The following is a 23,001-nucleotide window of genomic DNA, read 5'->3' as shown; positions in this document are numbered from 1 at the left end:
TGTAAACTTTCACTCAATCCACAATAAAAACCTTAAGTTAAAAAAAATAATAATAAATGCAAAAAAAAAAAAAGCAAGAAGGCAATGGAGAGACATATATAAAATTCTGCAAAAAAAAAAAACCACTGCCAACCAACCAATGTTCCAACAGCAAAATTGGAACATTTCAAGATAAATAGTAATTACAGGAATTTGTAAAAACCAAGCCAACACTACAAAAAATACTAAAGGGAGTCCTTTGGACAGAACCAACAATAGCAAGCAACAACCTGAAATTGACATACATGGCAACACCACCAACTCACTCCAGATATAAAAGTATCCAGTATAAAACAAAAGTATAAGACTGATAATAGGGCATCAGAGATATCAATCTATAATGGACAACTACAAAGCTAGAAGAGGTCAAAGTTTAGTTACAGAATTCCAAATGGCAAGGAAGTAAAGTAGATTTCAAGATAAAACAGACTGTTGTAAAATGTGGGAAAATTAATAAATTACAGGGTAAACGCAAAGAGAATGAATACACCTGCACATCAAATCAAGAAACAGAAAATCCATGAAGATTTTGTCAACATAACTATGAAGACGTTGACAAGAAAAAGCACACAAAAAAATTAATTCAGCAAAGGAAAGCATGCGAAACAAACAAACAGCACTAACAGAAAACACACAACAAAATGACTGCAATCAATTCATGTTGTTGTTGTTAAGTGCCGTCGAGTCGGTTCCGACCCATAGCGACCCTGTACAGGGTTTCCGAGGGTGTAAATCCTTACGGGAGTAGAAAGCCTCATCTTTCTCCCGCGGAGCGGCTGGTAGTTTCGAACAATCAATTCATACCTACTGATAATTACTCTGAATATCATTGGATTAAATGCAACAGTTAAAAGACAGAATATCAGAATGGATAAGAAAACAGGATACTTCAATATGCTGTCTACAAGAGGCAACACTTTACACACAAAGACAAACATAGATTAAAAAAGAATGGAAAAAATATATTGAAAACAAGCAGGAGTGGCAATATTAATTTCTGATAAAATAGACTTTAAGGCAAGAACTGGAGTCCTGAGGTGGCGCTGTGTGCGAAAGCACTGGAACCATAAGGTCAGTTTGAACCACAAGGTCAGTGGATCAAATTCACCAAACTGCTCCTGGAAACCCTATATAGGGTTGCTATGAGTCAGGACCAATTTAACGGCACTTACCAACAGCAACAAGGCAAAAACCAGCATAAGAAACAAAGAAGGATGTTAATCTCATGATTAAAGGGTAAGTGAAACAAGAGGACATAACCATAATAAATTTCTATGCTCTCAATAAAAGAGCCTCAAAATATATCAGTCAAACTCTAATAGGATTGAAGAAAAGAAATAGACAACTCTACAATCATAGTAGGAGATTTTTATACACTAATTTTGAAAAGGACAGTACAACCAGAAAGAAACTGAACAAAAACACAGAGGAACTAAACAACAAATCAATCAACTTGACCTCATAGATTTAACAGAGCACTGAACCCAACAACAGCACAATACACATTCTTTTCCAGTGCACATGAAACATTCTCTGGAATAGATCATATGTTAGGCCACAAAGCAAGTCTCAGTAAATCTGAAAATATCAAAATACTACAAGCCATCTTTTTTAAAAAGTTTTTATTATGAATTGAGTGATAGTTTACATGGGAGAACATCGGTTTTACATTCATTATTTTTTTGCAATGATTACAGTCTCCTTTGTGCATCATCATTCAACAGTATTTACTTCTTTTCAGACTATCTTTTTTTTTTTTTTTTTTTAATTGCTGGTGGGACTGTAAAATGTTTCAACCATTCTGGAAAACAGTATGGCATTTCCTCAGAAAGTTTTACATAGAAATGCTGTATGACCTACCAATACTTCTACTTGGTATATAACTACAAGAAGTAAGAGCCAGGACATGAGTAGATGTATACATACCAATATGTATCACAGCACTATTCACAATAGCAAAAAAGATAGAGTTAAATGCCCATCATTGGAAGAATGATAAACAAATTTGTGTATACACACAATGAAATACTGTGCAATGTTGAAGAATAACAATCTGGGAAACACCTAGTAACATGAATTTGGGGTACATTATGCTGAAATATGTCAATTACAAAAGGACAAATATTATATGAGACCACTATTGTAAAAACTCAAAAAAAGGTTTTCATGCTAAAAGAAACATTCTTTGATGATTATCAGGGGTGAGAGGGAGAGAAGAGTAATTCACTAGCTAGAGGGTAGACACATGTTAACTCAGATAATGGGGAGGGCAAAATACAAGAAGAGGGAGGATGGCAGAAAAATGGTGAAGACACAGGGAGGTGTTCAAGGTATGCAAGGGCTAAAGTGGATAGAGGTAAATAGTGATAAATACTATCACCACGGAGATGCAGGCTAAATAGGTCTGGGAGGGAGACTGGAACATATGTATATATATATATATCCCATAATTATATAACTGTTTGAGAGGATAATTGCACATGGGTAATCACAGGTAAACTTGTTGCATGGAGGGGGTTGCAATCATTGAGATGAAACAAACTGTATGATTTGTTGAATGTAAAACAGATGATCTTGTCTATAAACCTTCACTCAATTCATAGTGAAGTTTTTTGTTTTTTTTACATGTGTTTTTCATAAAAATTTTTTTAGGAAATACAGCTAAACCAAGTAAAAGAGGAATATAAATATCTTCAATCTTGCATCTCAGAAAATTTTGTGGATATCTATAAACTCCAAAAATTAAAATAACATTTTATGACCTATTTTAGTAATGTTACTATAACATGAATTTCCTTTTTTGACCTCCTGTATTATTTGCCATCTTTCTCTTGTTATCTTTTTTTTTTTTTTTTACTTAATGCTTTATTGTGAATTATATGATAGTTTACATAGGAGAACATTAGCTTCACATTCATCCTGTCATATATCGTTTCCTTGCCATGGTTACAATCCCCTCCATGCATCATCAACCAACCAAAGGGTATACCCCGCAAGCCTGCCCCCCGGTCGTCAGCACACAGCCCTTCTCCATCTCTGGGTTCAAAGTCCCCAGCCACTCCATCTCTCCACATCATCGTCTCTGCCTCCATCTTTGGCATCACTGCTTCTCTTGTCATCTTTTTGAAAGTAAGCTATGGAATGATTTTTTGTTGTTCTTAGAGTTGAAAGGCATCTTATCAATGTAAAATGGTGTTATTCTTGTTAAGTGCTGTCATCAGTTCCGACTCAGTGACCCTATATAGGGTTTCCGAAGAACAGCTGGTGGTTTTGAACGCCCACCTTGTGGTTCAAACTGACCTTGACATTGAGTTCTTATCCTTTGGTGCCACACCAGGACTCTAAATGGTGTTGTTGTTGTTGCTGTTATGTGCCGTGGAGTCTGTTCCAACTCATAGTGACCCTGTACAAGGTTTCCAAGGCTGTAAATCTTTATGGGAGCATAAAGTCTCATGTTTCTCCTGCGCAACGCTGGTAGTTTTGAACTGCTAACCCTGTGGTTAGCAGCCTGCTTCGTAACCACTACGCTACCAGAGCTCCTAAATGGTGTTATAGATGTGAATTAATAAGCAATCCATAGTCTTGCCTATATGTAAGTTTGTTGCTAAGTACCATCAAGTCAGTTCTGACACTGTAGAGGGTTTCCAAAGAGTGGCTTGTAGGTTTGAACTACTGACCTTGCAGTTGGTAGTCCAGTGCTTATCCTACAGCGCCACACCAGGACTCAATGTAAGTTTAGGACTTTTTAAAAAAGAAATTCCATGGCATTGATTCTAGGGAGATTATCAGGGGGAAAACATAAAGCTGCAAATGGAAAGAAGGTGGTGTTGTTTTTTTTCTTCCAACCACATTATAGCTAAGATGTGTACTGTTTAAGTACAAGGCAAAATATGAGGTGGTAACTATGAAGAGTTTCCTGGTAGTGCAAACAGTTAACAAACTCAGTTGCTAACAGGCTGGTGGTGCAAGTCCACTTGGAGGTTCCTTGGAAGAAAAATCTGGTATTCTACTTCCAAAAAATTAGTCATTGAAAACTCTTTGCAGCACACTTCTACTCTGACACATGGGGTCATCACTAGTCAGAACTGACTCTATAACAACTTTTTTGGTATAATTGTTGTTGTTGTTAGGGACCATTGAGTTGGTAGCGACTCAATAGCGACCTTATGCACAACAGAATGAAACACTGCCCAGTCCTGAGCCAACTTTACAGTTGTTGCTACAGTTGAGCACATTACTGCTGCCACTGTACAGATCCATCTCTTTGGGGGTCTTTCTCTCCTTGACCAAGCATGATGTCCTTCTCCAGGGATTGGTCCCTTCTGATAATATATCCAAAGTGTGAGAGATGAAATCTGGCCATTCTAGCTGTACTTCTAACACAGATTTATTTGTTCTTTCTGAAGTCCATGGTACTTTGAATATTCTCCAGCACCGTACCTCAAATGCATCAATTCTTCTGTGGTCTTCCTTATTCACTGTCCAACTTTCGCATGCATATGAAGTTATTGAAAATACCATGGCTTAGGTCAGGCACACCTTAGTCCTCAAACTGGTATCTTTGCTCTTCAACACTTTAAAGAGGCCTTATGCAGCAAATTTGCCTAATGCAATGTGTCATTGATTTTGGTGTAATAGGTTATCTTAACTGCTATCATGGTACTACAAAATCCTTTGACAGGTTCTGAAGAACCTATGGACTCCCGTAGTGAACTCAAATCCTGATTCCCCAATGTTGGCAAAGAACAGAGAATTGAATCTTCACATATTCAGGGATGGAAGAGCCTTTATAACCTCAAGTGTGGTCCATGATTTACACATTCCCCTAGGGGATCTTTCTGTCCTCATTCCTGCCACCCCTGGACTGTTCTCTGACCTAAATCTGGACCCATTATCCTTCACTTGATTCTCCATAGCCATGCAAAGGCCAGGCTCTGATAGCTAAAATAAAAGCTAGGAGACAAATAATCACCAGCATGATACTCTAATTTACTAGATATGGTTTCTTAATTCTGTAAACTCTGTCCCATCTTCACAAATCTTGGACAAGAACAAGCTCACAGTTGTGTAGGCCTGTTTGTCTTTGTGACTTATGGCCTTTTCTGCCAACACTCATTCTCACACATGACTTCACTTTTGAAATCTAAAGCCAAGGGAGGAAAACCTTCCCTTTCTGTTTAAAGGAATGCCCATCTTCCAGCCCCTTCCCCCACTATCATTCCATGACCTATTCTTCCTGGATAATTCTTGCTAGAAACAGCTTAGGGGTAAGGAAACAATATTCACACAGGCAGATTAGGAAGCCAGTATAATTTTAAGATATCTCATGCATCACAAGTGCCAGTGCTCAATTGGCATGGCTTCCAGATCCCCAGCCAGGAACATCCCAATTATGAGTCACCTCACTCAGAGAAGCCCAAAGCTATAGCTTCCCACCAGGTGTTGATATTTATGACTCAGTGTGCTAATTGAGTCATTTTCACCATAAACTTTGTTGACAGTCACCTTCATAAGATTTCCAGAGGAACAGAGCAAGAAAGTTAATTCAAGGTCAAATTTGTCTTTAAAGTAAAAGAAAAGTTTTGGTAGCTCTTGAAATCCACAACTTTTCAAAGAACATCTTTGTGAAGATGATTTCAAATGTTCCCAAAATAATCTACAGCCTTACCACCCTGAATGTGCTCTATCTCGTTGACGCTCCCAAAATAAGTGCTCTTTGAAATAGCTTCATAGTCTTTAAACTACCACCTTTTCCATATGATAGATTTTAAGTTTTCCTTTTTTTTTTTTTACTGTGTTTCTTTTTTGTTAGGTCGAATCAAATATTCTGAAGCAGTGTATGATGCATGCATGGAAACATTTGACTGTCTTCCTCTTGCTGCCCTCTTAAATCAGCAGTTTCTGTGTGTACATGGTGGGATGTCCCCTGAAATCACTTCTTTAGATGACATTAGGAAAGTAAGTAATCTTTCATTTTTCTTGTGTCATAATACTTTTTAATGTTTGCTTTTTATTACAGTCAACTATTTTTACTGCTGAAATTTATTAATTCAGAAAATAAATAAGAAAATAGAAATAACCTGCAATTCCATCACTAAGCATTAGCTACTGATAATATTTTGATGTCTTCCAGAAATTTTGTATATTTTTAAATGAAATCTGTGCTATTATTAACTTGAAACATACTCTTCTTTGCATACAGCCCTAAAACTTTAAATTGCATAGTGATACAGAAGCACAAAACCAGAGTTCTAATCACAGTCTTGCCATTAATTAACTGTGTAACTTTAAGTCACAGTTTCTTCTTTGTGAAATGATGAAGTTGGACTGAAAAGTCTGATTACTCTTCCAACTCTGAAATTCCATGACGTTGACATTTTAGATGATATAGTTTAATTGTTAACAATTTCTTTACTTAGTGATTATTATTTCCAAGATTCTGTATCTTCATGATTTGGTAGATTTGATTCTCAGTATTTTTTCACTTCTATTTTTCTATATTACCCTCTCTCATATAGATACTAGAACTAAATATTTTTCTGTTTATAAAATTTCTCTAATTCAAAGTCACTCTTTTCAGGGTGTGAGGGTTCACCTGCAATTGTCTGCACTGCCTGTGTGCTGCCTTGTTGTCTTCTCAATGACAGAATTTCCCTTTTACATAATAAGTCTTGAATTTTACAATTCAGAATCACTAAACAGCTCCCCTTTCACTTAGTAGGATTCCTCGCCGTGGCAATCAGCTGTTGTTACTTGGCTTTTATGCTTTTAACTAAATCAGCAGTGACTAAAGCTGGAATTAAGTTATTTTAAATTATATTGAAGACTTGTATTAAAATGCATCTGCTACAAAGAATGGAAGGGGGGGGGCGGAAAGTCCTTTGCTAAATAAAACTTCTTCAGAATTGTTGTTAAGTTCTGTACAGTTGGTTCTGACTTATAATGACCCTATATAGGGGTTTCGAGATTGTAAATCTTTGAGGAAACAGAAAGCCTCGTCTTTCTTCCGTGGAGCAATAGCATTCTTCAAAATGAAGAAGTGCTCATTGAAATGAGTTAAAACAAAGAACAAGAAGACCAGTTTAAAAACTTCCTGCCTGCGTGGTTCAAATAAATAGGTAATTTGGGTACTTCTGGTGTGGTGCTATCGGGTAAACACTGGACTGCTAACCACAGGGTCAGAGATTTGAATCTCTCTTCAGCTGCTCTTCAGAAACTCTATACAGGGTCACTATGAGTCAGAATCAACTCGACTGCACGTAACAACAACATCAACAAGGTAATTTGGAGTCCTAATGTGGCACTTTAGGAAAAGCACTAGACTGCTAGCTGAACAGTTGGTGATTCAAACCCAACAGGCGCTCCTTGGAAACTCTATACAGGGTTGCTATGAGTCGTAATCCACTCAGTGATACTTAATAACAACAATGATGTTGTTGTTGTTAAGTGCCGTTGAGTCGGTTCTGACTCATAGCGACCCTATACAGGGCTTCTGAGGCTGTAAATCTTTACGGGAGCAGAAAGCCTCATCTTTCTCCCACGGAACAGCTGGTAGTTTCAAACTGCTGACCTTGAGGTTTGTAGCCCGATTTTGTAACCACTACGCTACCAGAGCTCCTTAATAACAATAGGCAATAGAAATTAACTTCAGAGTAAAACTTTCTAAATAATAGCTCATCTCTATAGTGGTCAGCTTTACATTCATATTATATGAGTATTGCTTTTAAGATAAGAATGTAAAATGGGTCATTGTCCGCAATAGGGTTCAATAACAGGGATACTTACGAGAATTTGTGACAGACAAGTAATAAATTGTACACTTATAATTTGTTGATTTTTAAAAATTGATTTTATTGTCGAATACACAGCAGAACATGTACCAATTCAGTAGCTTCTGCATGTATAATTCAGTGACGTTGATTACACTCTTAGAGTTGTATAACCATTCTTACCCTCCTTTTCCATGTTGTACTCCCTAATATATCGTTCTGCTGTGCGTAAGGTCGCTATGAGTGGGTACTGACTCAATGGAACCTTACAACAATAACAATTAATATAAACTCACTGCCTCCTAAATTTCTAATCTAATTTGAGTTGCAGTTACCAGCTTGATCCCATATAACCAAAAACTAAACTCATTGCCACCAAGCTGATTCGACTTTTGAATTGTTAATATTCTTTTCCTTGCCTGGAAAATCCTTTAAGAGCTTACTGCCTTCTCTCATGATATTTTCTGTTCTTGTGGTTAGAAGGGAGTTATTTGATCCATACCAGTTTCCAAGAGCTCTTTTGCTTATGGCTTTTGTGTGTCTTCTAGTTAGACAGGTTTAAAGAACCTCCAGCCTTTGGGCCAGTGTGTGACTTGCTTTGGTCTGATCCTTCTGAGGACTATGGCAGTGAGAAGACCTTGGAGCACTATACTCACAACACTGTCCGAGGGTGCTCTTATTTCTACAGGTAAGTTAATTCTCAATGTTACAAAATTAGGAAAGGAAACTGTAATTGATTTTTACCTAATTATTTTTTAAATATATTATGTCTTGAATATGTGTAGTGTAGAGAATTCTGTTTAAATTTTTTTTTTTTTTTATTAATAGAAGGCAGAAAGTTCTTTCTGTTCATTTTGTTTTGTATATTACATTGTATTATGTATTTTACCCTTGTAAGTGTACAGTGGAGTCCTGGTGTGGCGCTGTGGGCAAATGCGTCAGACTGCAAAGTCATTTGAACTGCAAGGTCAGTGGTTCAAGCTCACCAGCTGCTCCTTGGAAACCCTATTTAGGGTCACTGTGGGTCAGAATCTACTCGACGGCACTTAACAAGTGCAGAGCACTGAACACGATAATGGTATTGCTTCAAGGTTGTTGTCTAACTCTAGATGATCTAGATTATTTGTTCCCAAATACATCTATAGACTTTTTAAAAAATAAAGGTTTCTTGCTATTATTTAAAAAGCACTCCAGATTTTGGAAGGACGGTTATAGGCAAAGATGTAAAAAGAAGACTGAGCTTAACATGTACTAAGCCCAGGACATTTCCTAGAAGTTGACTTTTGCTTTAAATATCACATGTAAGTTTTTGTTGTGTTCTGCCACTCAGAAATAGAAAGATCTAGGGAACTTTGAAATCTACTTTTTTTAATCTCAGCATTTTATTCTAACAAATAATGTAATTATTTAGTTCCCCAGGGTATCTATTAATTAGCTAAAATAATGTATTCATTAAATTAAGTTCACACATAAAAAGCCTCATTTTTGCCGTCATTTCAGCATTCTTCAAAGCAAACTCACTCCCAACTTTTTCCTTCCTCACGCCCAACTTCACCAATTACTAATATGATGAAATCATGTAAACTTGTTTCTACATTGTGTAGAAAGAATGTGATACTTACTTATCGTTGGCCAAATATCAATAAGTATTCCTATGGAGGGAGGTCAACTTGGTAATATCTCTCATTTATAAATGCACATGACCTTTGATCCTGAAGAATACTTTGCAATTACTTTTAACACTTAATCCTATGGATACACTTGCAAATGTGTAAAATGTAGGTAAAAGATTATTTATTGCAGTATTCTTTATGCTAACAGATTATAAACAACCTAAATATTCTTCAGTAAGAGACAAGTTAAATGAATTATGGTACATACAAACAATGAAATACTAGGAAGCTGTAGAAAAGGAAATGGTAGACTGATATGATATAGGATATGAGTCCTGATGTGATATGCTGTGGGGTAAGCACTGGATTTTTAATGGCAAGGTCCACAGTTCAAACCCACCAGTTACTCCTTGAAAACCCTATATAGGGTTACTCTGAGTCAGAACTGACTCGATAGCATTTAACAACAACAGCAAAAAAATTAAAACAAAACGTAGTATAGAATTGTGTGCACTATCTACTAACAATTCTTTAAAAGGGAGGAAAAGGTGTGTGTGTATAATTGCTTAAAATTGAATATCTCTGAAAAAATTCTCAATAAATTAGATATACTGGTTGTTTTCAAGGTAATTGGAAATAGGGATAGAAAGGAGGCATTTCACTCTATACTCTTGTATCCTTCAATTTTATACCATATGAAAGTATTATCAATTTTAAAAGCTAATTTTTCTGACTAGCATAGAGAAACAAGCTTTAAATAATATCAATTAATTAATAACACTTAGCTTCTCTGAGGTTAATTAATTAATGTATTTCTAGTTCTTCTTATAAGGTGTTTGTCATTCATAAAGATATCAGTACTAAAAGAACATTTTAGGAGTTGACACAAGTACCTTTCATTAGAATGTGTTTGGGTATAATATTTGCATCTGTGTTGAAATATCCTTGCATAATGTCATGTCTTGTTAATAGTGCCTGTGAAGTCAATTTTTTTATTTTCAAACATTAAATAATTTGATGATCTAAGAAAATGACATGTTCAGTTTTACCATACACATATATGCACACACAGACATATATACATACTAATGTGATATTTTATTGTTGTTGTTGTTGTTAAGTGCCGTTGAGTCGGGTGCTTACTCATAGCAACCCTGATTAGGGTTTCCAAGGAGCAGCTGGTGAGCTTGAACCACCAACCTTGTAGATCAAATGTCTTTGCAGTCTGACGCATTAGCCTACAGCATCACATGTTGTTAAGTGCCATCAAATCGGTTCCAATTCATAGCGAACAAGGAGTGGCTGGTGAGTTTGAATCACTGACCTTGTGGTTCAAATTGACCTTGCAGTACAGTGCTTTCATCCCACAGTGGTACAACAGGAGCGTTCATCTTGAAACAAACCCAGCTCATGCAATTTTGACTATTCCCCTGCCTTCTATTGAAAAATAATTCTTTTAATTCTGGATTTATATTTTTTAATGTTCTTTCAGTTACCCTGCAGTTTGTGAATTTTTGCAGAACAATAATTTGTTATCAGTAATCAGAGCCCATGAAGCTCAAGATGCTGGGTAAGTTAGAATACATTTATACCTAATTTTACCGTAGAATTTTTGTTTTAATATCAAGACAGACATGCTGTCATCTCTCTTTCAGGTATCGAATGTACAGGAAGAGCCAAACAACAGGCTTTCCATCACTCATTACAATTTTCTCTGCCCCAAATTACCTAGATGTCTATAACAATAAAGGTAAAAGAGTACAGCGATATTTTCACTTTGAATTTGTGAGTAAATGTGAACTCTAGTTTAATCATATGTATATATGCACGTATATATTATTTGTATGTGTACATTTAAAATAATAAGAGAGATTTTAATTGAAGGGCAAGAAATTTAGAATTTAGGTTGCTACTTGGTTTTCACATCCTAAGGATTACTGGACTCTTTCTGAGTATAATAATCAATCAGTTTAATTTCTACTAAATCAAAGTACAAGCAGAATAAATGACTTTTAGGTTTAAGTTAGACCAGTCCACTTAAATTATGGTTTTTGTTAATTCTGTTTGTCTATAACCGCACCTTTTTTCTCCTCCAACACCATAACTCAAAGGCATCAATTCTTCTATGGTCTTCCTTATTCACTGTCCAGCTTTTGCATGCATATGAGGTTATTGAAAATACCATGGCTTGGGTCAGGCACGCCTTAGTCCTCAAGCTGACATCTTTGCTTTTCAACACTTGAATAAGGTCTTGTGCAGCAGACTTGCCTAATGCAATACATCATTTGATTTCTTGACTGCTGCTTCTGTGAGTGTTGATAGTTGATCCAAGGAGTATGAAGTCCTTGACAACTTCAGTCTTTGTTGATAAGAATGTTCTTTATTGGTCCAGTGATGAGGGCTTTTGTTGGAGGAGAATGTTGAAAGTGTCATGGGCTGCCAAAAGAACCAATAGATCCGTGTTGAAAGAAGTGCAGCCAGAGTATTCCTTAGAGGCCAAGATGACCAAACTTTGTCTCTCATACTTTGGACATATTGTTAGGAGGGACCAGTCACTGGAGAAGGATATCATGTTTGGTAAGGTGGAGGGTCAGAGAAAAAGAGGAAGACCCCCAACGAGATGGATTGGGAAGGTGGCAGCATCAATGGACTCAAGCGTGGCAACAGTAGTGAGGTTGGCCCAGGATTGGGTAGTGTTTCGTTCTGCTATGCATAACATCGCTATGGGTCGGTACCGACTTGATGGCACCTAACAACAACAACAAATAACCGTACCTTAGTAACATGTCATCATTTGGTGGTGTTTTCATGTTTGTGAATTGTTGAGCTGTCGCTGCTCTTTATTTGTGGAATGGCATAGGTAGAGTGAATATATACAAAATGTCAGAAAAAGTCTTCATTTGAGCTCAAGCCTTGCCAAAAACAGTGTGGCTTTGGGTGTGTCACATACATAATCTTTCTAAACCTCAGTTTCCCCTATATATATATATGTATATATATATAAAGATGATTGAAAATGCACATGCCCTCTAATCGGAATTTCTGTTTCTAAGACTTTATCCTGTTAAAGTCTTTAAGTTTAAAATTTTTTATGATTTATAGTTTTGTATCCAAGAAGTAGTCATACTAAAAGCTTCCTACATCTGTAAGTATTTGGTTATTTATAAGATATGACTATAAAATAATGACTATAAGATAATGACTTTTTAACAAACATGCCAGAACGTATATATCCACACTGAGTATTATCCGTCAGAGTAGCTACCTGGGGAGGCTATATGCTTATTCCAACAATGCTGCCATTGCTCAAAACATTTTGGAACTCCTTTTCTGGCATTGCCTTCAGAGTCTGCGACACATTCTTTTGATTATCCTCAATGATGGCAAACCTTCGTCCTTTGAGGGTGGATTTGATTTTTGGAACAGCCAAAAGTCATTCGGAGTCAAGACTGATGCATAAGGTGAGTGATCAAGGTAGATGATAGCATTTGGGGATCAGTAACAAGGTATGATTATAGGGTAATGAGACTGGTCTTTCTTGTGTTGCTTATAAACTGGCTCTGGAGGTAATTCCAAAAGAGGCGTTCCAAAAACGTTTTGAGTAATGGCAGCATGATTGGATTACAATATATAGCAAGGCAGCAAGGTATATTGAAAAGAGCACTAAGTGAGGAATCAGAATTTCTAGTATAATCCCTTTTTACTTTTAAATGTGTGACTTTTAACAAGTTACTTAACTTCTCTGAGCCTCAGTTTATCTTTAAAATACCCATCACATAGGATTTTAGAAGATAAGTTGGAGTAATGAAATGAATGATACAAAATTTGTCAAACCATAAACTGCTATAATAGTGTTAACATTTTGCTGTTGTTTTACCTGATATGATTACATCAAAGAACCATACTCATATGCTATATATAAAGTCTGGTATGTTTGTTGGTCGTAGTTTTTTAAGTCTCATTACTTTATAGTCACATCTTGATTATGCAGTTGGGGAGAGAAGTTTCAAAAAAAGTCCACATTATACTTAACAATTACTATATTTTAAAGTGAACTATGATTCACAATAGTCAAAAAGGTAGAAACAACCCAAGTAAGTGTCTGTCAACAAATGAACGGATAAACAAAATATGGCATATCTATACAATGGAATATTATTCAGCCATAAAGAAATGAAGTTCCTTTTTCTTTTTGTTAAGTGAAACAAGAATTTTATATCCAGCAAAGTTTTCAGTCACATATAGAAATTACAGCATAAATGTTTCCAGATAAAGAATTAAAAAAACATACCATTAGCTATTATTCTTTAAATATACCTAAGAATGTAATCCAACTAACAGAATAAAAGGGGAGCTTTAAAAAGCTCATGGGACAGTTGAATTTAAAGATAATGGAATTTTTCCATAAACCTTTTAAAGTCCTGCCTAATATAAGTTAACTGGCAAAAAAAATATCTAAGAATAATTTGAAAAAGAAATGCATGAAAGAGTACTCTTGTTTGAAATATTTTTTAAATTATAAGATTTGTAGCTATTTTTGTTATTTTGTATTAAAATAATTTTATTAATATTTAGTCAGGGAAAACATTTTTAGACCTGGGATTCTTAGTCCTGGTCTCTGGAATCAAAAGAGAAGAAAATTGATGTAAATTTAAATTGAAAACAATTTTAGTGTTCTCTAGTTATTTGGAATTTATATATTGTTTTTTAATCCATTTATACTTAGCTTTAAATCTTACAAAACATTCAAACCTATATTCCTCTTTCAATATCAATTAATGAGACATTCTGTTAAAAAAAAAAAAAAAAAAACAGCAAGAAATAAAGTGCTGATACATGCTACTATGTAGATGAACCTTGAAAACAGTATGCTAAGTGTAAAGCCAGACACAAAAAAGACAAATGTATAGTCCTACATATATGAATGATCTAGAATAGGCAAAAGTCCTGATATGGCACCATAGGATAAGCACTCAACTGCAAGGTTGATTTGAACCACAAGGTTGGCGGTTCAGACTCACCAGCTGCACTTTGGAAACCCTATACAGGGCCACTATAAGTCAGAATGACTCCATGGCACTTAAAAGACAAAAGCATAGAGACAAAAGTAGATTTGTGGTTAACAGATGCTGGAGAAAGAGGAGCATGGTTTATTATTGCTTTTAAAAACAAAAACAAAAAATTCCCAATATCCAGACAGTACACCATACCAATTAAGTCAGGATCTCTGGAGTCTAGGGGAGGGGAGAGATTGAAGTAGGAAAAAACTAATCTTAGAAGTTTGTATGTGTCCTTTTATCAGATAAGGAGACTAGTAAACCTCAGTCATTTTCCTTTTAGCTTTGATATACTGCTGCCGTTAAGTGCCTTAGAGTCATTTCCAACTTATAGCTACTGGTAGGTTTGAACCACCAACCTGCAGTTAGCAGTCCAGTGTTTATCCTCTAGCAACACACCAAGACTCCATACTGTACTTAATAACTTTAAAAAAAAAAAAAAAAGTGAACTATGAAATGGCACATTTCATTTAAACCTGATTTGGGTATCTCTTTTTCACATCCTTCAGTGATTCATGGTCCTTTTTTTTTTTTTTTTTTAAAAAGCATTTCTTTTACGAAGTTCTCTCACAGCCTTTTTATTTCTTCTCCAAGCCTCAGTTGTCCTGTAGTGCTTTGCTTCACCCTAACTTTTTTTTTTTCTTGTTTCATTTTTCTAACATTTTCAGAACGTAAGTGGCAACTTACTATCTTTGTTTCTCCTTATCAAATGTTATGTACTGTTTGTATTGTTAAATATCCTCATATTTGTGATGAAACTTTTTGCTTCTTACTTCCTTTATTGACCTCATTATGAAGAATATCTGTTGACTGCCAACGAATGTATAAGTGTGCTAAGCTGAAGCATGCCATCTAAACTGGCAATCACTACATTAACTGTTAGCTCACTTTTTCTGTTTTTATCTCCTTCTAATTGTTTTGTTCTTGATTATTCCTTCAATAAACTTTCTAAGTTACATTTCATTTTACCTGTATTTTCCATTAGCTATGACATAATTGAGAAGCATGGTGGCTACATAGGATAAGCATTTGGACTGTGAGCCTCAAGGTCAGCAATTCAAGCCCATCAGCCACTATGTGGAAGAAAGAGGAGGGTTTTTGTTTTCATAAGATTTATAGCCTCAGAAACTCTATACAGGGTTGCTGTGAGTTGGAAATGACTCAACAGCATTTAACAACAACTGCATGACAACTGTATCTTTTTTAAAAAATCTAGTTTTCCTTTGTGCCGCATCCTACCAGTGGCTGTACTCTGCGACCCGCACGGAGAGATTAAATCCGAGTAGGGGTGATGGGAGATTAGAAAAAAGAGGAAGACACAAGACACAAAATGAAATATGTAAAGTTAGGACCAAGTGGGACACAGCATTCTGATGAAGATACTGTGACACCTATCTATGTTCAGCATGTTTATTATATACACAAATCAAAGGAGAGAGCTGGGGGCAGGGAAAAGATTGTAAAAAACTTTTGGTGTATAGATGCAAGCAGTAAGTGGGACTTTATCAGAAGAATGTAGTTGCTAGGGAAACAGAGATAGGGCAGCAAGATGCTTTTGCAGACTTGAACTGAAGGCCATGACTGTGTACAAGGAAAGACTTTGCAAAAATCCTTGTTCCCTGAGGCAGGCTTTGGAAGTTCCTCAGCGGGCAGCCTGACTTGGGAGCAGCCCGATTTTCTGGACCACAACTGTTTAGTTGCAATCCTTCAGTTAAACTGCCCCCAAGTCTGAGACCTTCAGTTCAAATCACTCCCAACACCTTTGTTATTCTTAAGTATTTTCTAGGAAAAGGGTAGAAAACTTAGCATCTAAAACATCATTGGTAATTCTCAGTAACAGCCCACATAAATACCTCTCTCCTTTAAAACAGGAAATTCCATCCTGCTTTTCCTTCTCTTCATCTACTGTTTCTTTTCTTCTTACTTATTCTTTAGATTTACTGATATCCACAAGTATTTCTTGGTCCCATTGATTACATGAAAGACCTTTAAGGCATGAGTTTTAAAGCTTTTTCTATTCTTTTCTGGCTACTAAGAACATACCTAAAAGCACTTTTTAAAGCTTTTGTTCCTAATAATTTATTATTGAGGCCTTCCACACATCTCTCTTTCCTGTGTAGATTGAGGGAATTTAAAAATAATTATATACTCACCTAACCTAAAGTGGTTACAAATCGGGCTGCGATCCTTGAGGTCAGCAGTTCGAAACTACCAGCTGTTCCGTGGGAGAAAGATGAGGCGTTCTGCTCCCATAAAGACTGACAGCCTCTGAAACCCCGTATAGAGTCACTATGAGTCAGTTCCGACTCCACGGCACATAACCAACCAACCAACAAACCTAAATAAAAGCCACATCTATGAAAACAGTGGGGTATGTACATTATTGCCAGTATTAGGTTTTTGAGAACCAGAGATCCTGTTTTCAGGATGTATTTTCTTGATGATTTATGGGGCCCGTTTTGGATATTCAGTACCTTAAATTTTGAGAACATGAGCATAGATAAAAGAGCCCTGGTAATGCGGTGGTTAAAGTACTTGACTACTCACTGAAAGGTTGGTAATTGCAAACCACCAGTTACTCTATAAGAGATAGAGCTGACCATCTGCTTCCATAAGGATTGTTGTTGTTCTATGCTATCTAGTCAGTTCTGACTCATAGGGGCCCTGTAGAGGGTTTCCAAGGAGTGACTGGTGGATTTAAACCACCAACCCTGTGGTTAGCAGTCGAGTGTTTATCCTACAGCACCACACCAGGACTACAGCCTTGAAAACTCTATGGCACAATTCTATGTTCTAAAGGGTTATTATGAATTGGAATCAACTCCACAAAAATGGATTTGGTTTTTTGGGTTGAGACCCTCTAGTAACAAATAGGATCTAGGAGATGACCTATGTCTGTCATTTCTAGATAACTGATATGCTCTATTCTATTTCATGACCACAGTTAGAATACTTACAAGAATAGTGCAAACTACGTTCCTGGTGATAGGAATACTAAGGAACTGGATTTTATAATTTTCTAAAATATAAAGAATATTTGCTTAGTACCAAAATATGTGTGCAACAGCATGCACTGGATAATATTAAACATTTATAAAGTGGTATTCATATACTGATTGTCTTTAGGACAGATAGGCATTTTTTTTTTATGTTCACTCTATTTCACGCAGAGATAATTTAAGAGACTTTTGAACACTGATTATAATAAGTCACTTCAAGTTTATCATATGTCTCCCCCAATATGAATGGATAATAACTACAATGTTATAAAGTTCCAGGAAATAAAATCTTTTGGTTCTGGTTAATGACAGGCAAAAGAAGCATTGTTCATGTAATGAGTGATATTTGCCCTTAAAAGAGAGTTGTTATTATAACCATCTGACCTATAAAAGGAAGTTTTTCTCATGTCAAACCCAAGGTTTCTATACAGTTACTGTGCATGACCCTTTGAGGTCTCAGAGCTCAGTTTGCTTTGTACTTTTATTATATGAGCTCTTCTATAACTTTGTTACTTGGGATAAATCTTAAGAGAATAAACTATTATAAAATGCTTAAATTTTTTTTCCAGTCTACATGTAAGCACCTAGTCTCAAATTTACAAATAGAAAGTTCCTGAATTCTGTGTAGTAAGTGTACAGCTGAATAAAAGGTATCAATTACTGTGTTATGTTCCTTGGTGCCCAGATTCTTGCTTTTTCCTTTTTTAGCTGCTGTGCTGAAATACGAAAACAATGTCATGAATATCAGGCAGTTCAACTGTTCTCCGCACCCTTACTGGCTCCCAAACTTTATGGATGTTTTCACATGGTCTTTGCCTTTTGTTGGGGAAAAAGGTAAGATAAAATAAACATGTGGATCATACATTCATTGTCTTAACTAGTGACTGATTATTTTACTTGTAGCTCCCCTGATGATTCAGAAATAAAGTTACCAGAAATGCTTTCTAATTTTGTTTTTCCTCTACAACAATGGTTAAGTGACACTTGACACTTAAAGTGATAGTAAAGTAGCTGTCCTGTGGTCAATGTCACACAAACCTGCCCTCAATGTGCCTCACAAACAGTGATCAGAGAACTGCACACACTCACATTCTCTGCCATACCCACCAGGAGCCAGGCGGAGAGTACCTAAGAACACACCAACATACAATGATAAATTAAATATAAATAAAATAGAACAATACCACAATGTCTCAGAGAAAGCAGACAATTTCAGTTCACATGAAGAAATAAGAGTGGCACAAACAAGCGATCAAAACACAGACTCAAATGACCTTTCTAAGGAAGAAATGGCATTGGAACTACCAGATAAAAAATTCCAAAGCATGATATTTAGGTGCCTTCAAAGGATTGAGAGATCAAGAAAGCGTAAGACAAAGTCAAGGAAAATAAAAGCAAAACAGGAAAACACTACAAGAACAAACTGATAACAAGAACAGCAAAAAGAAACCCAGAATATAAATATTAAGATTTCAAGGATCAATAATACACTGAAAGGGCGAAGGAGTAGAATTGAATCTTTGGAAGGTTGAATTGTTGAACTCAGAGAGAGGTCTTGCCATACTAAATTGCTAGAGGAACAATCAGAAAAAAAGAACAAAAAAATCCAAACAGAGCCTAAAAATTAAGTGGAATTCCATCAAAAGGAATAACTTGTGTGTAATTGGAATTCCAAACAGGAAGAGATCCAAAAAAGCACATAGAAAATTGTTGCAGAGTTATTGAAAGAAAATTTTCCTAACATCATAAAAGATGAGAAGATACTCGTTCATGAAGCTAAATGAACCTCAAACAGGATAGAACCCAAAAGAAAATCACCAAAATATATCATAATCAAACTTCCTAAACCCAAAGGTAAGGAAGGTATCCTGAGAACAGTTTGGGAAAAACTAAAAGGTACCTATAAAGGAGAACCTAGAAGATTAACCTCTGAAAAGAATTTGCCAACCTAGAATCATATACTCAGAAAAACTGTCCCTCAAATACAGTAGTGAAATTAGGACATTTCCAGATAAACAGAAATTAAAGGAGATTGCCAAAACCAGTTCAATCTTACAAGAAATACTAAAGGAAGTGTTTTGGATAGAGAACCAACAACAGTAGCCAACAACCTGAGATTAAACATGCATGACAGCACTACTCACAAGTCAACCCCGACACGTTGTTAAATGCTGTCAAGTTAATTCTGATTCATAGTGATCCTATTTAAGGTTTCCATGGAGTGGCTGGTGGGTTTGAACCGCTGACTTTGTGGTTAGCAAGTCAGTGCTTATCCTATAACACTGCACTTAGTGCTCCAGATATAGAAGTATCCAAAGTAAAGCAAACCTCTAAGACTGAAAATAGGGAACAGAGATAGCAATTTGTAATAAACACAGTTATAAAGTAAAAGGAGGGAATAGTGTAGTTACAGAACTTCCAAGTGGAGAGGAAGTCTAGTAGATTTCAACATAGAACAGACTGTTTTAAACTTGGGAAAAAATTAATACATATGATACTTGCAGATGAAGGGAAAGGAAATAAGTAATTGAATAGATAAGCAGGCTGAAGAGGTATGGGAGAGAGAGGAGGACTATACAGGTTTGACAGAGGATAGTTGCACATGGGTATTTACTTTTGTTGAATATATATCCATGAATGTAGAGGAACATACCAGGGACAAAGTTATGAAACCTCCTCAGACATAACCAAGCACTTTGAGAGAATGAGTTGTTGTGCTGGGTACTCAGGAAACACCTAGATCAACTATAGTCCAAAAAGACAATGTTCTACATCTTACTTTGATGAATATTGCGATTAGGGTCTTAAAAGCTTGTGAGTAGCCATCTAAGGTGTGACTATTGGTCTCTGTCTGGAGTAAAGAACAGTGATAAAAGTTGAAGATGCATGGAAATATTTAGTCCAGTGGACTAATGAACCATGCACACGTCACTCTCCACAACTCTGTGACCAGAAGTACTAGGTCATGCCTGACTATTAATGCCAACTACTCTGAAAGGGATTAATTATATTAGGTCCTGGATAGGGTAGGAGAAAATGTGGAACAAAGCTCAAAATCATAAAAGAGAATAGGATTACAAAATCATAAAAGTGTACAATAACACTAGTGAGGTGTGCATACCTTGAGATCAAAAGAGCAGCATTTACCCAAGGACAAAGTTCAGAATGATCAGGAAAGGAGGAGGAATAGAAATAGGAAACACAGGGAAGAAGTGGGATAAACTAATTTTTTTTTTTTTTTTTTTTTTAAGCATTGTGAATTGAGTGATCGTTTACATGGAAGAACCATCAGTTTTACACTCATTGTTTCATCGCAATGATTACAGTCTCCTCCATGCATCATCATTCAACAGTATTTGCTTCTAGTCCCTCTGTTTTTTGTTTTGTTTTATTTTGGGGATATACACAAAAACACTCAGAAACATACAATCATTTAAACAACCAAAGGGCACATGCTGCAAGCCTGCCTCCTGGCCGCCAGCACACAGCCTTTCTCTTTCCATGGGGACAAGTGATTTTTACTGAAGTGATTGTAATCAATTAGATGAAGCAAAATGTGTATGAATTGTTGAATATAAAACTGATGATCTGCTCTGTAAACCAATAAACAATAAAAAGTTTTTTAAAAATACAGTAACTGTTCTATTATGATCACTATATTAAAATAACATAATCACTGTTATTCCCTCAGTACTTTTTCCAGTGCTAAAGAAATGGTACTTAATAACAACAACAAAGAAATTAAACAGGAAATATTGGTCTTAGAATTTTATTTTGTGAAACTACACGAGTAAACTATGCAAATATGCAGTAAACCTGTCAGGCATAGACTGCTTAATTTCTTTATAAAATGGGAGAGAATGTGTCATGTGCATATCAGTGAAGAGAAGACTGAGTATTACTCTCTATGTACCTGAAGGTCTACTGGCTGTGGGAAAAATTATGCCAGTAGACTTACTTTGATGCCATAAAACTTACAATTTGTAAAAAATTACAGTATCTGTGAAGTGAAATAAGACAAGGTATGCCTTTATTAGGATCTTAAAAGATGCCAGACTATTAATTGAAATAAGTAAGCAGATTATTCTATGTATACTGAAGGTCTACATTTAATGCTACTCTTTATAAGTGTCAATAATTAATGGCAAATAATTATTTATGTTGATACAATTTTTTTTTTTTTTAGATCTTCACATTATTTTAGAAAAAGCTTTTTAAATTTTGTAACTTTTTTACTATTTTTCTTGTAGTAACAGAGATGCTGGTTAACATTCTCAACATATGCTCTGATGATGAACTGATACCCGATGAGGAAGCATTAGAAGGTAAAATTTCCTTTTCTTCATTTAAACTACAAACTAAAACATTTTGGTTTTGGTTTATATTTTGAATAATTGTATCTCATTGAAAAAGAATTATGTTCATTGTAAGAAAAAAAAAATTGAAGGCTACAGAAAATCATAAATTAGAAAAAAAATTTACCCATAATTCCATCATCTCATAGATGTCTGTTGTTAACATCTTGATGTATACTGTGTTAGCTGTCTTTTAGCTTTGAATATATATAGAGAGAGGAATTTTTTTCTTTCCTTTTTACAAAAATGAGGTCATAGGACCCTACTCTTGTCATGTAAAATTATAATCGGCGTTTACTGTGTAATTTTTTGTAGATCAAGTTTTAATGGTTACATAGTAGTACTGTCTGACATTATTAACTAATCCTCTGCTCTTAGATACTGAATTTGTTCTAACTCTTGCTTTAGGAAACCCTAGAGTTTTGAAAATTCTTATAAATAAATCTTTGCATGTTCAGTCAACAACCAGTACTTAATTACATGCCTGATATGTGCCAGCCACTGTTTTAGGTACTAAGGATTCATCAGAACATGTTAAAGTCTTGTCTGTCAATAAAACCCTATTCTAATGGGGAGCTGGGAACAGCAATATAAATACACATCAGATGGTGATAAATGCTATGAAAGAAAGTAAAGCAGTGTAAGATCAAAATTAACATTTTCTCGACTATTTCCATAGGATAAACTTCTTGGAGTTGATCTCCAAGGTCTTGATCAACTTGTATTTATCATTTTAAGTATGATACAGATAGATTTCAAGAAAGACGGTATCGGTTTATAGCTCTCCAACACTGTTTATTATAATTGTGATAGTCTGATGCTTTTAAATTTTTAATTTGTATTTTTATGATGAATAATGAACATTTTTGTGTCTGTTAATTGGCCATTTTTATTTCTTTTTTATGAATTGTCCATTCATACCTTTTGTCCTTTTAAAATTTCTTGAAAACTGGATTGTGTATGTTCTTTTCACTTACTGATCTGAGAGGAATCTTTTTTATAGTAACATTTTATTGTATATGAAACCAAGTACATTTTTCTTAATGTGGTGTAGCAGGTTTGATTTTAAAGGTAGGTCTTAACTTGTCTAAAAACATATGAGATTCTGGAAAGATGGTGGCATCTAACCAAAGATCTCTGTCTCATTTTCTCCAAGCTGTCTGCTAAGG

The 23,001-nt window shown here is 35.5% G+C and overlaps 1 protein-coding gene across 1 annotated transcript in view; it reads left to right on the top strand.

The window, feature by feature from the left end:
- The window catches only part of PPP3CC (protein phosphatase 3, catalytic subunit, gamma isozyme), a 129,438-nt gene that overhangs the window by 92,454 nt on the left and 13,983 nt on the right, over positions 1-23,001 (top strand). The window contains exons 5-10 of the mRNA XM_006864448.1: positions 5,852-5,997; positions 8,357-8,496; positions 10,914-10,991; positions 11,077-11,171; positions 18,186-18,311; positions 21,728-21,802. Coding sequence (XP_006864510.1) covers positions 5,852-5,997; positions 8,357-8,496; positions 10,914-10,991; positions 11,077-11,171; positions 18,186-18,311; positions 21,728-21,802 — 660 coding nt within the window. The remainder of the gene's footprint in view (positions 1-5,851; positions 5,998-8,356; positions 8,497-10,913; positions 10,992-11,076; positions 11,172-18,185; positions 18,312-21,727; positions 21,803-23,001) is intronic.

Source organism: Chrysochloris asiatica, unplaced genomic scaffold (genome assembly GCF_000296735.1).
Source record: "Chrysochloris asiatica unplaced genomic scaffold, ChrAsi1.0 scaffold00064, whole genome shotgun sequence".
Taxonomy (NCBI): domain Eukaryota; kingdom Metazoa; phylum Chordata; class Mammalia; order Afrosoricida; family Chrysochloridae; genus Chrysochloris; species Chrysochloris asiatica.
Note: the sequence above shows the minus strand (reverse complement) of the source record. Positions and strands in the feature narration are given on the sequence as shown.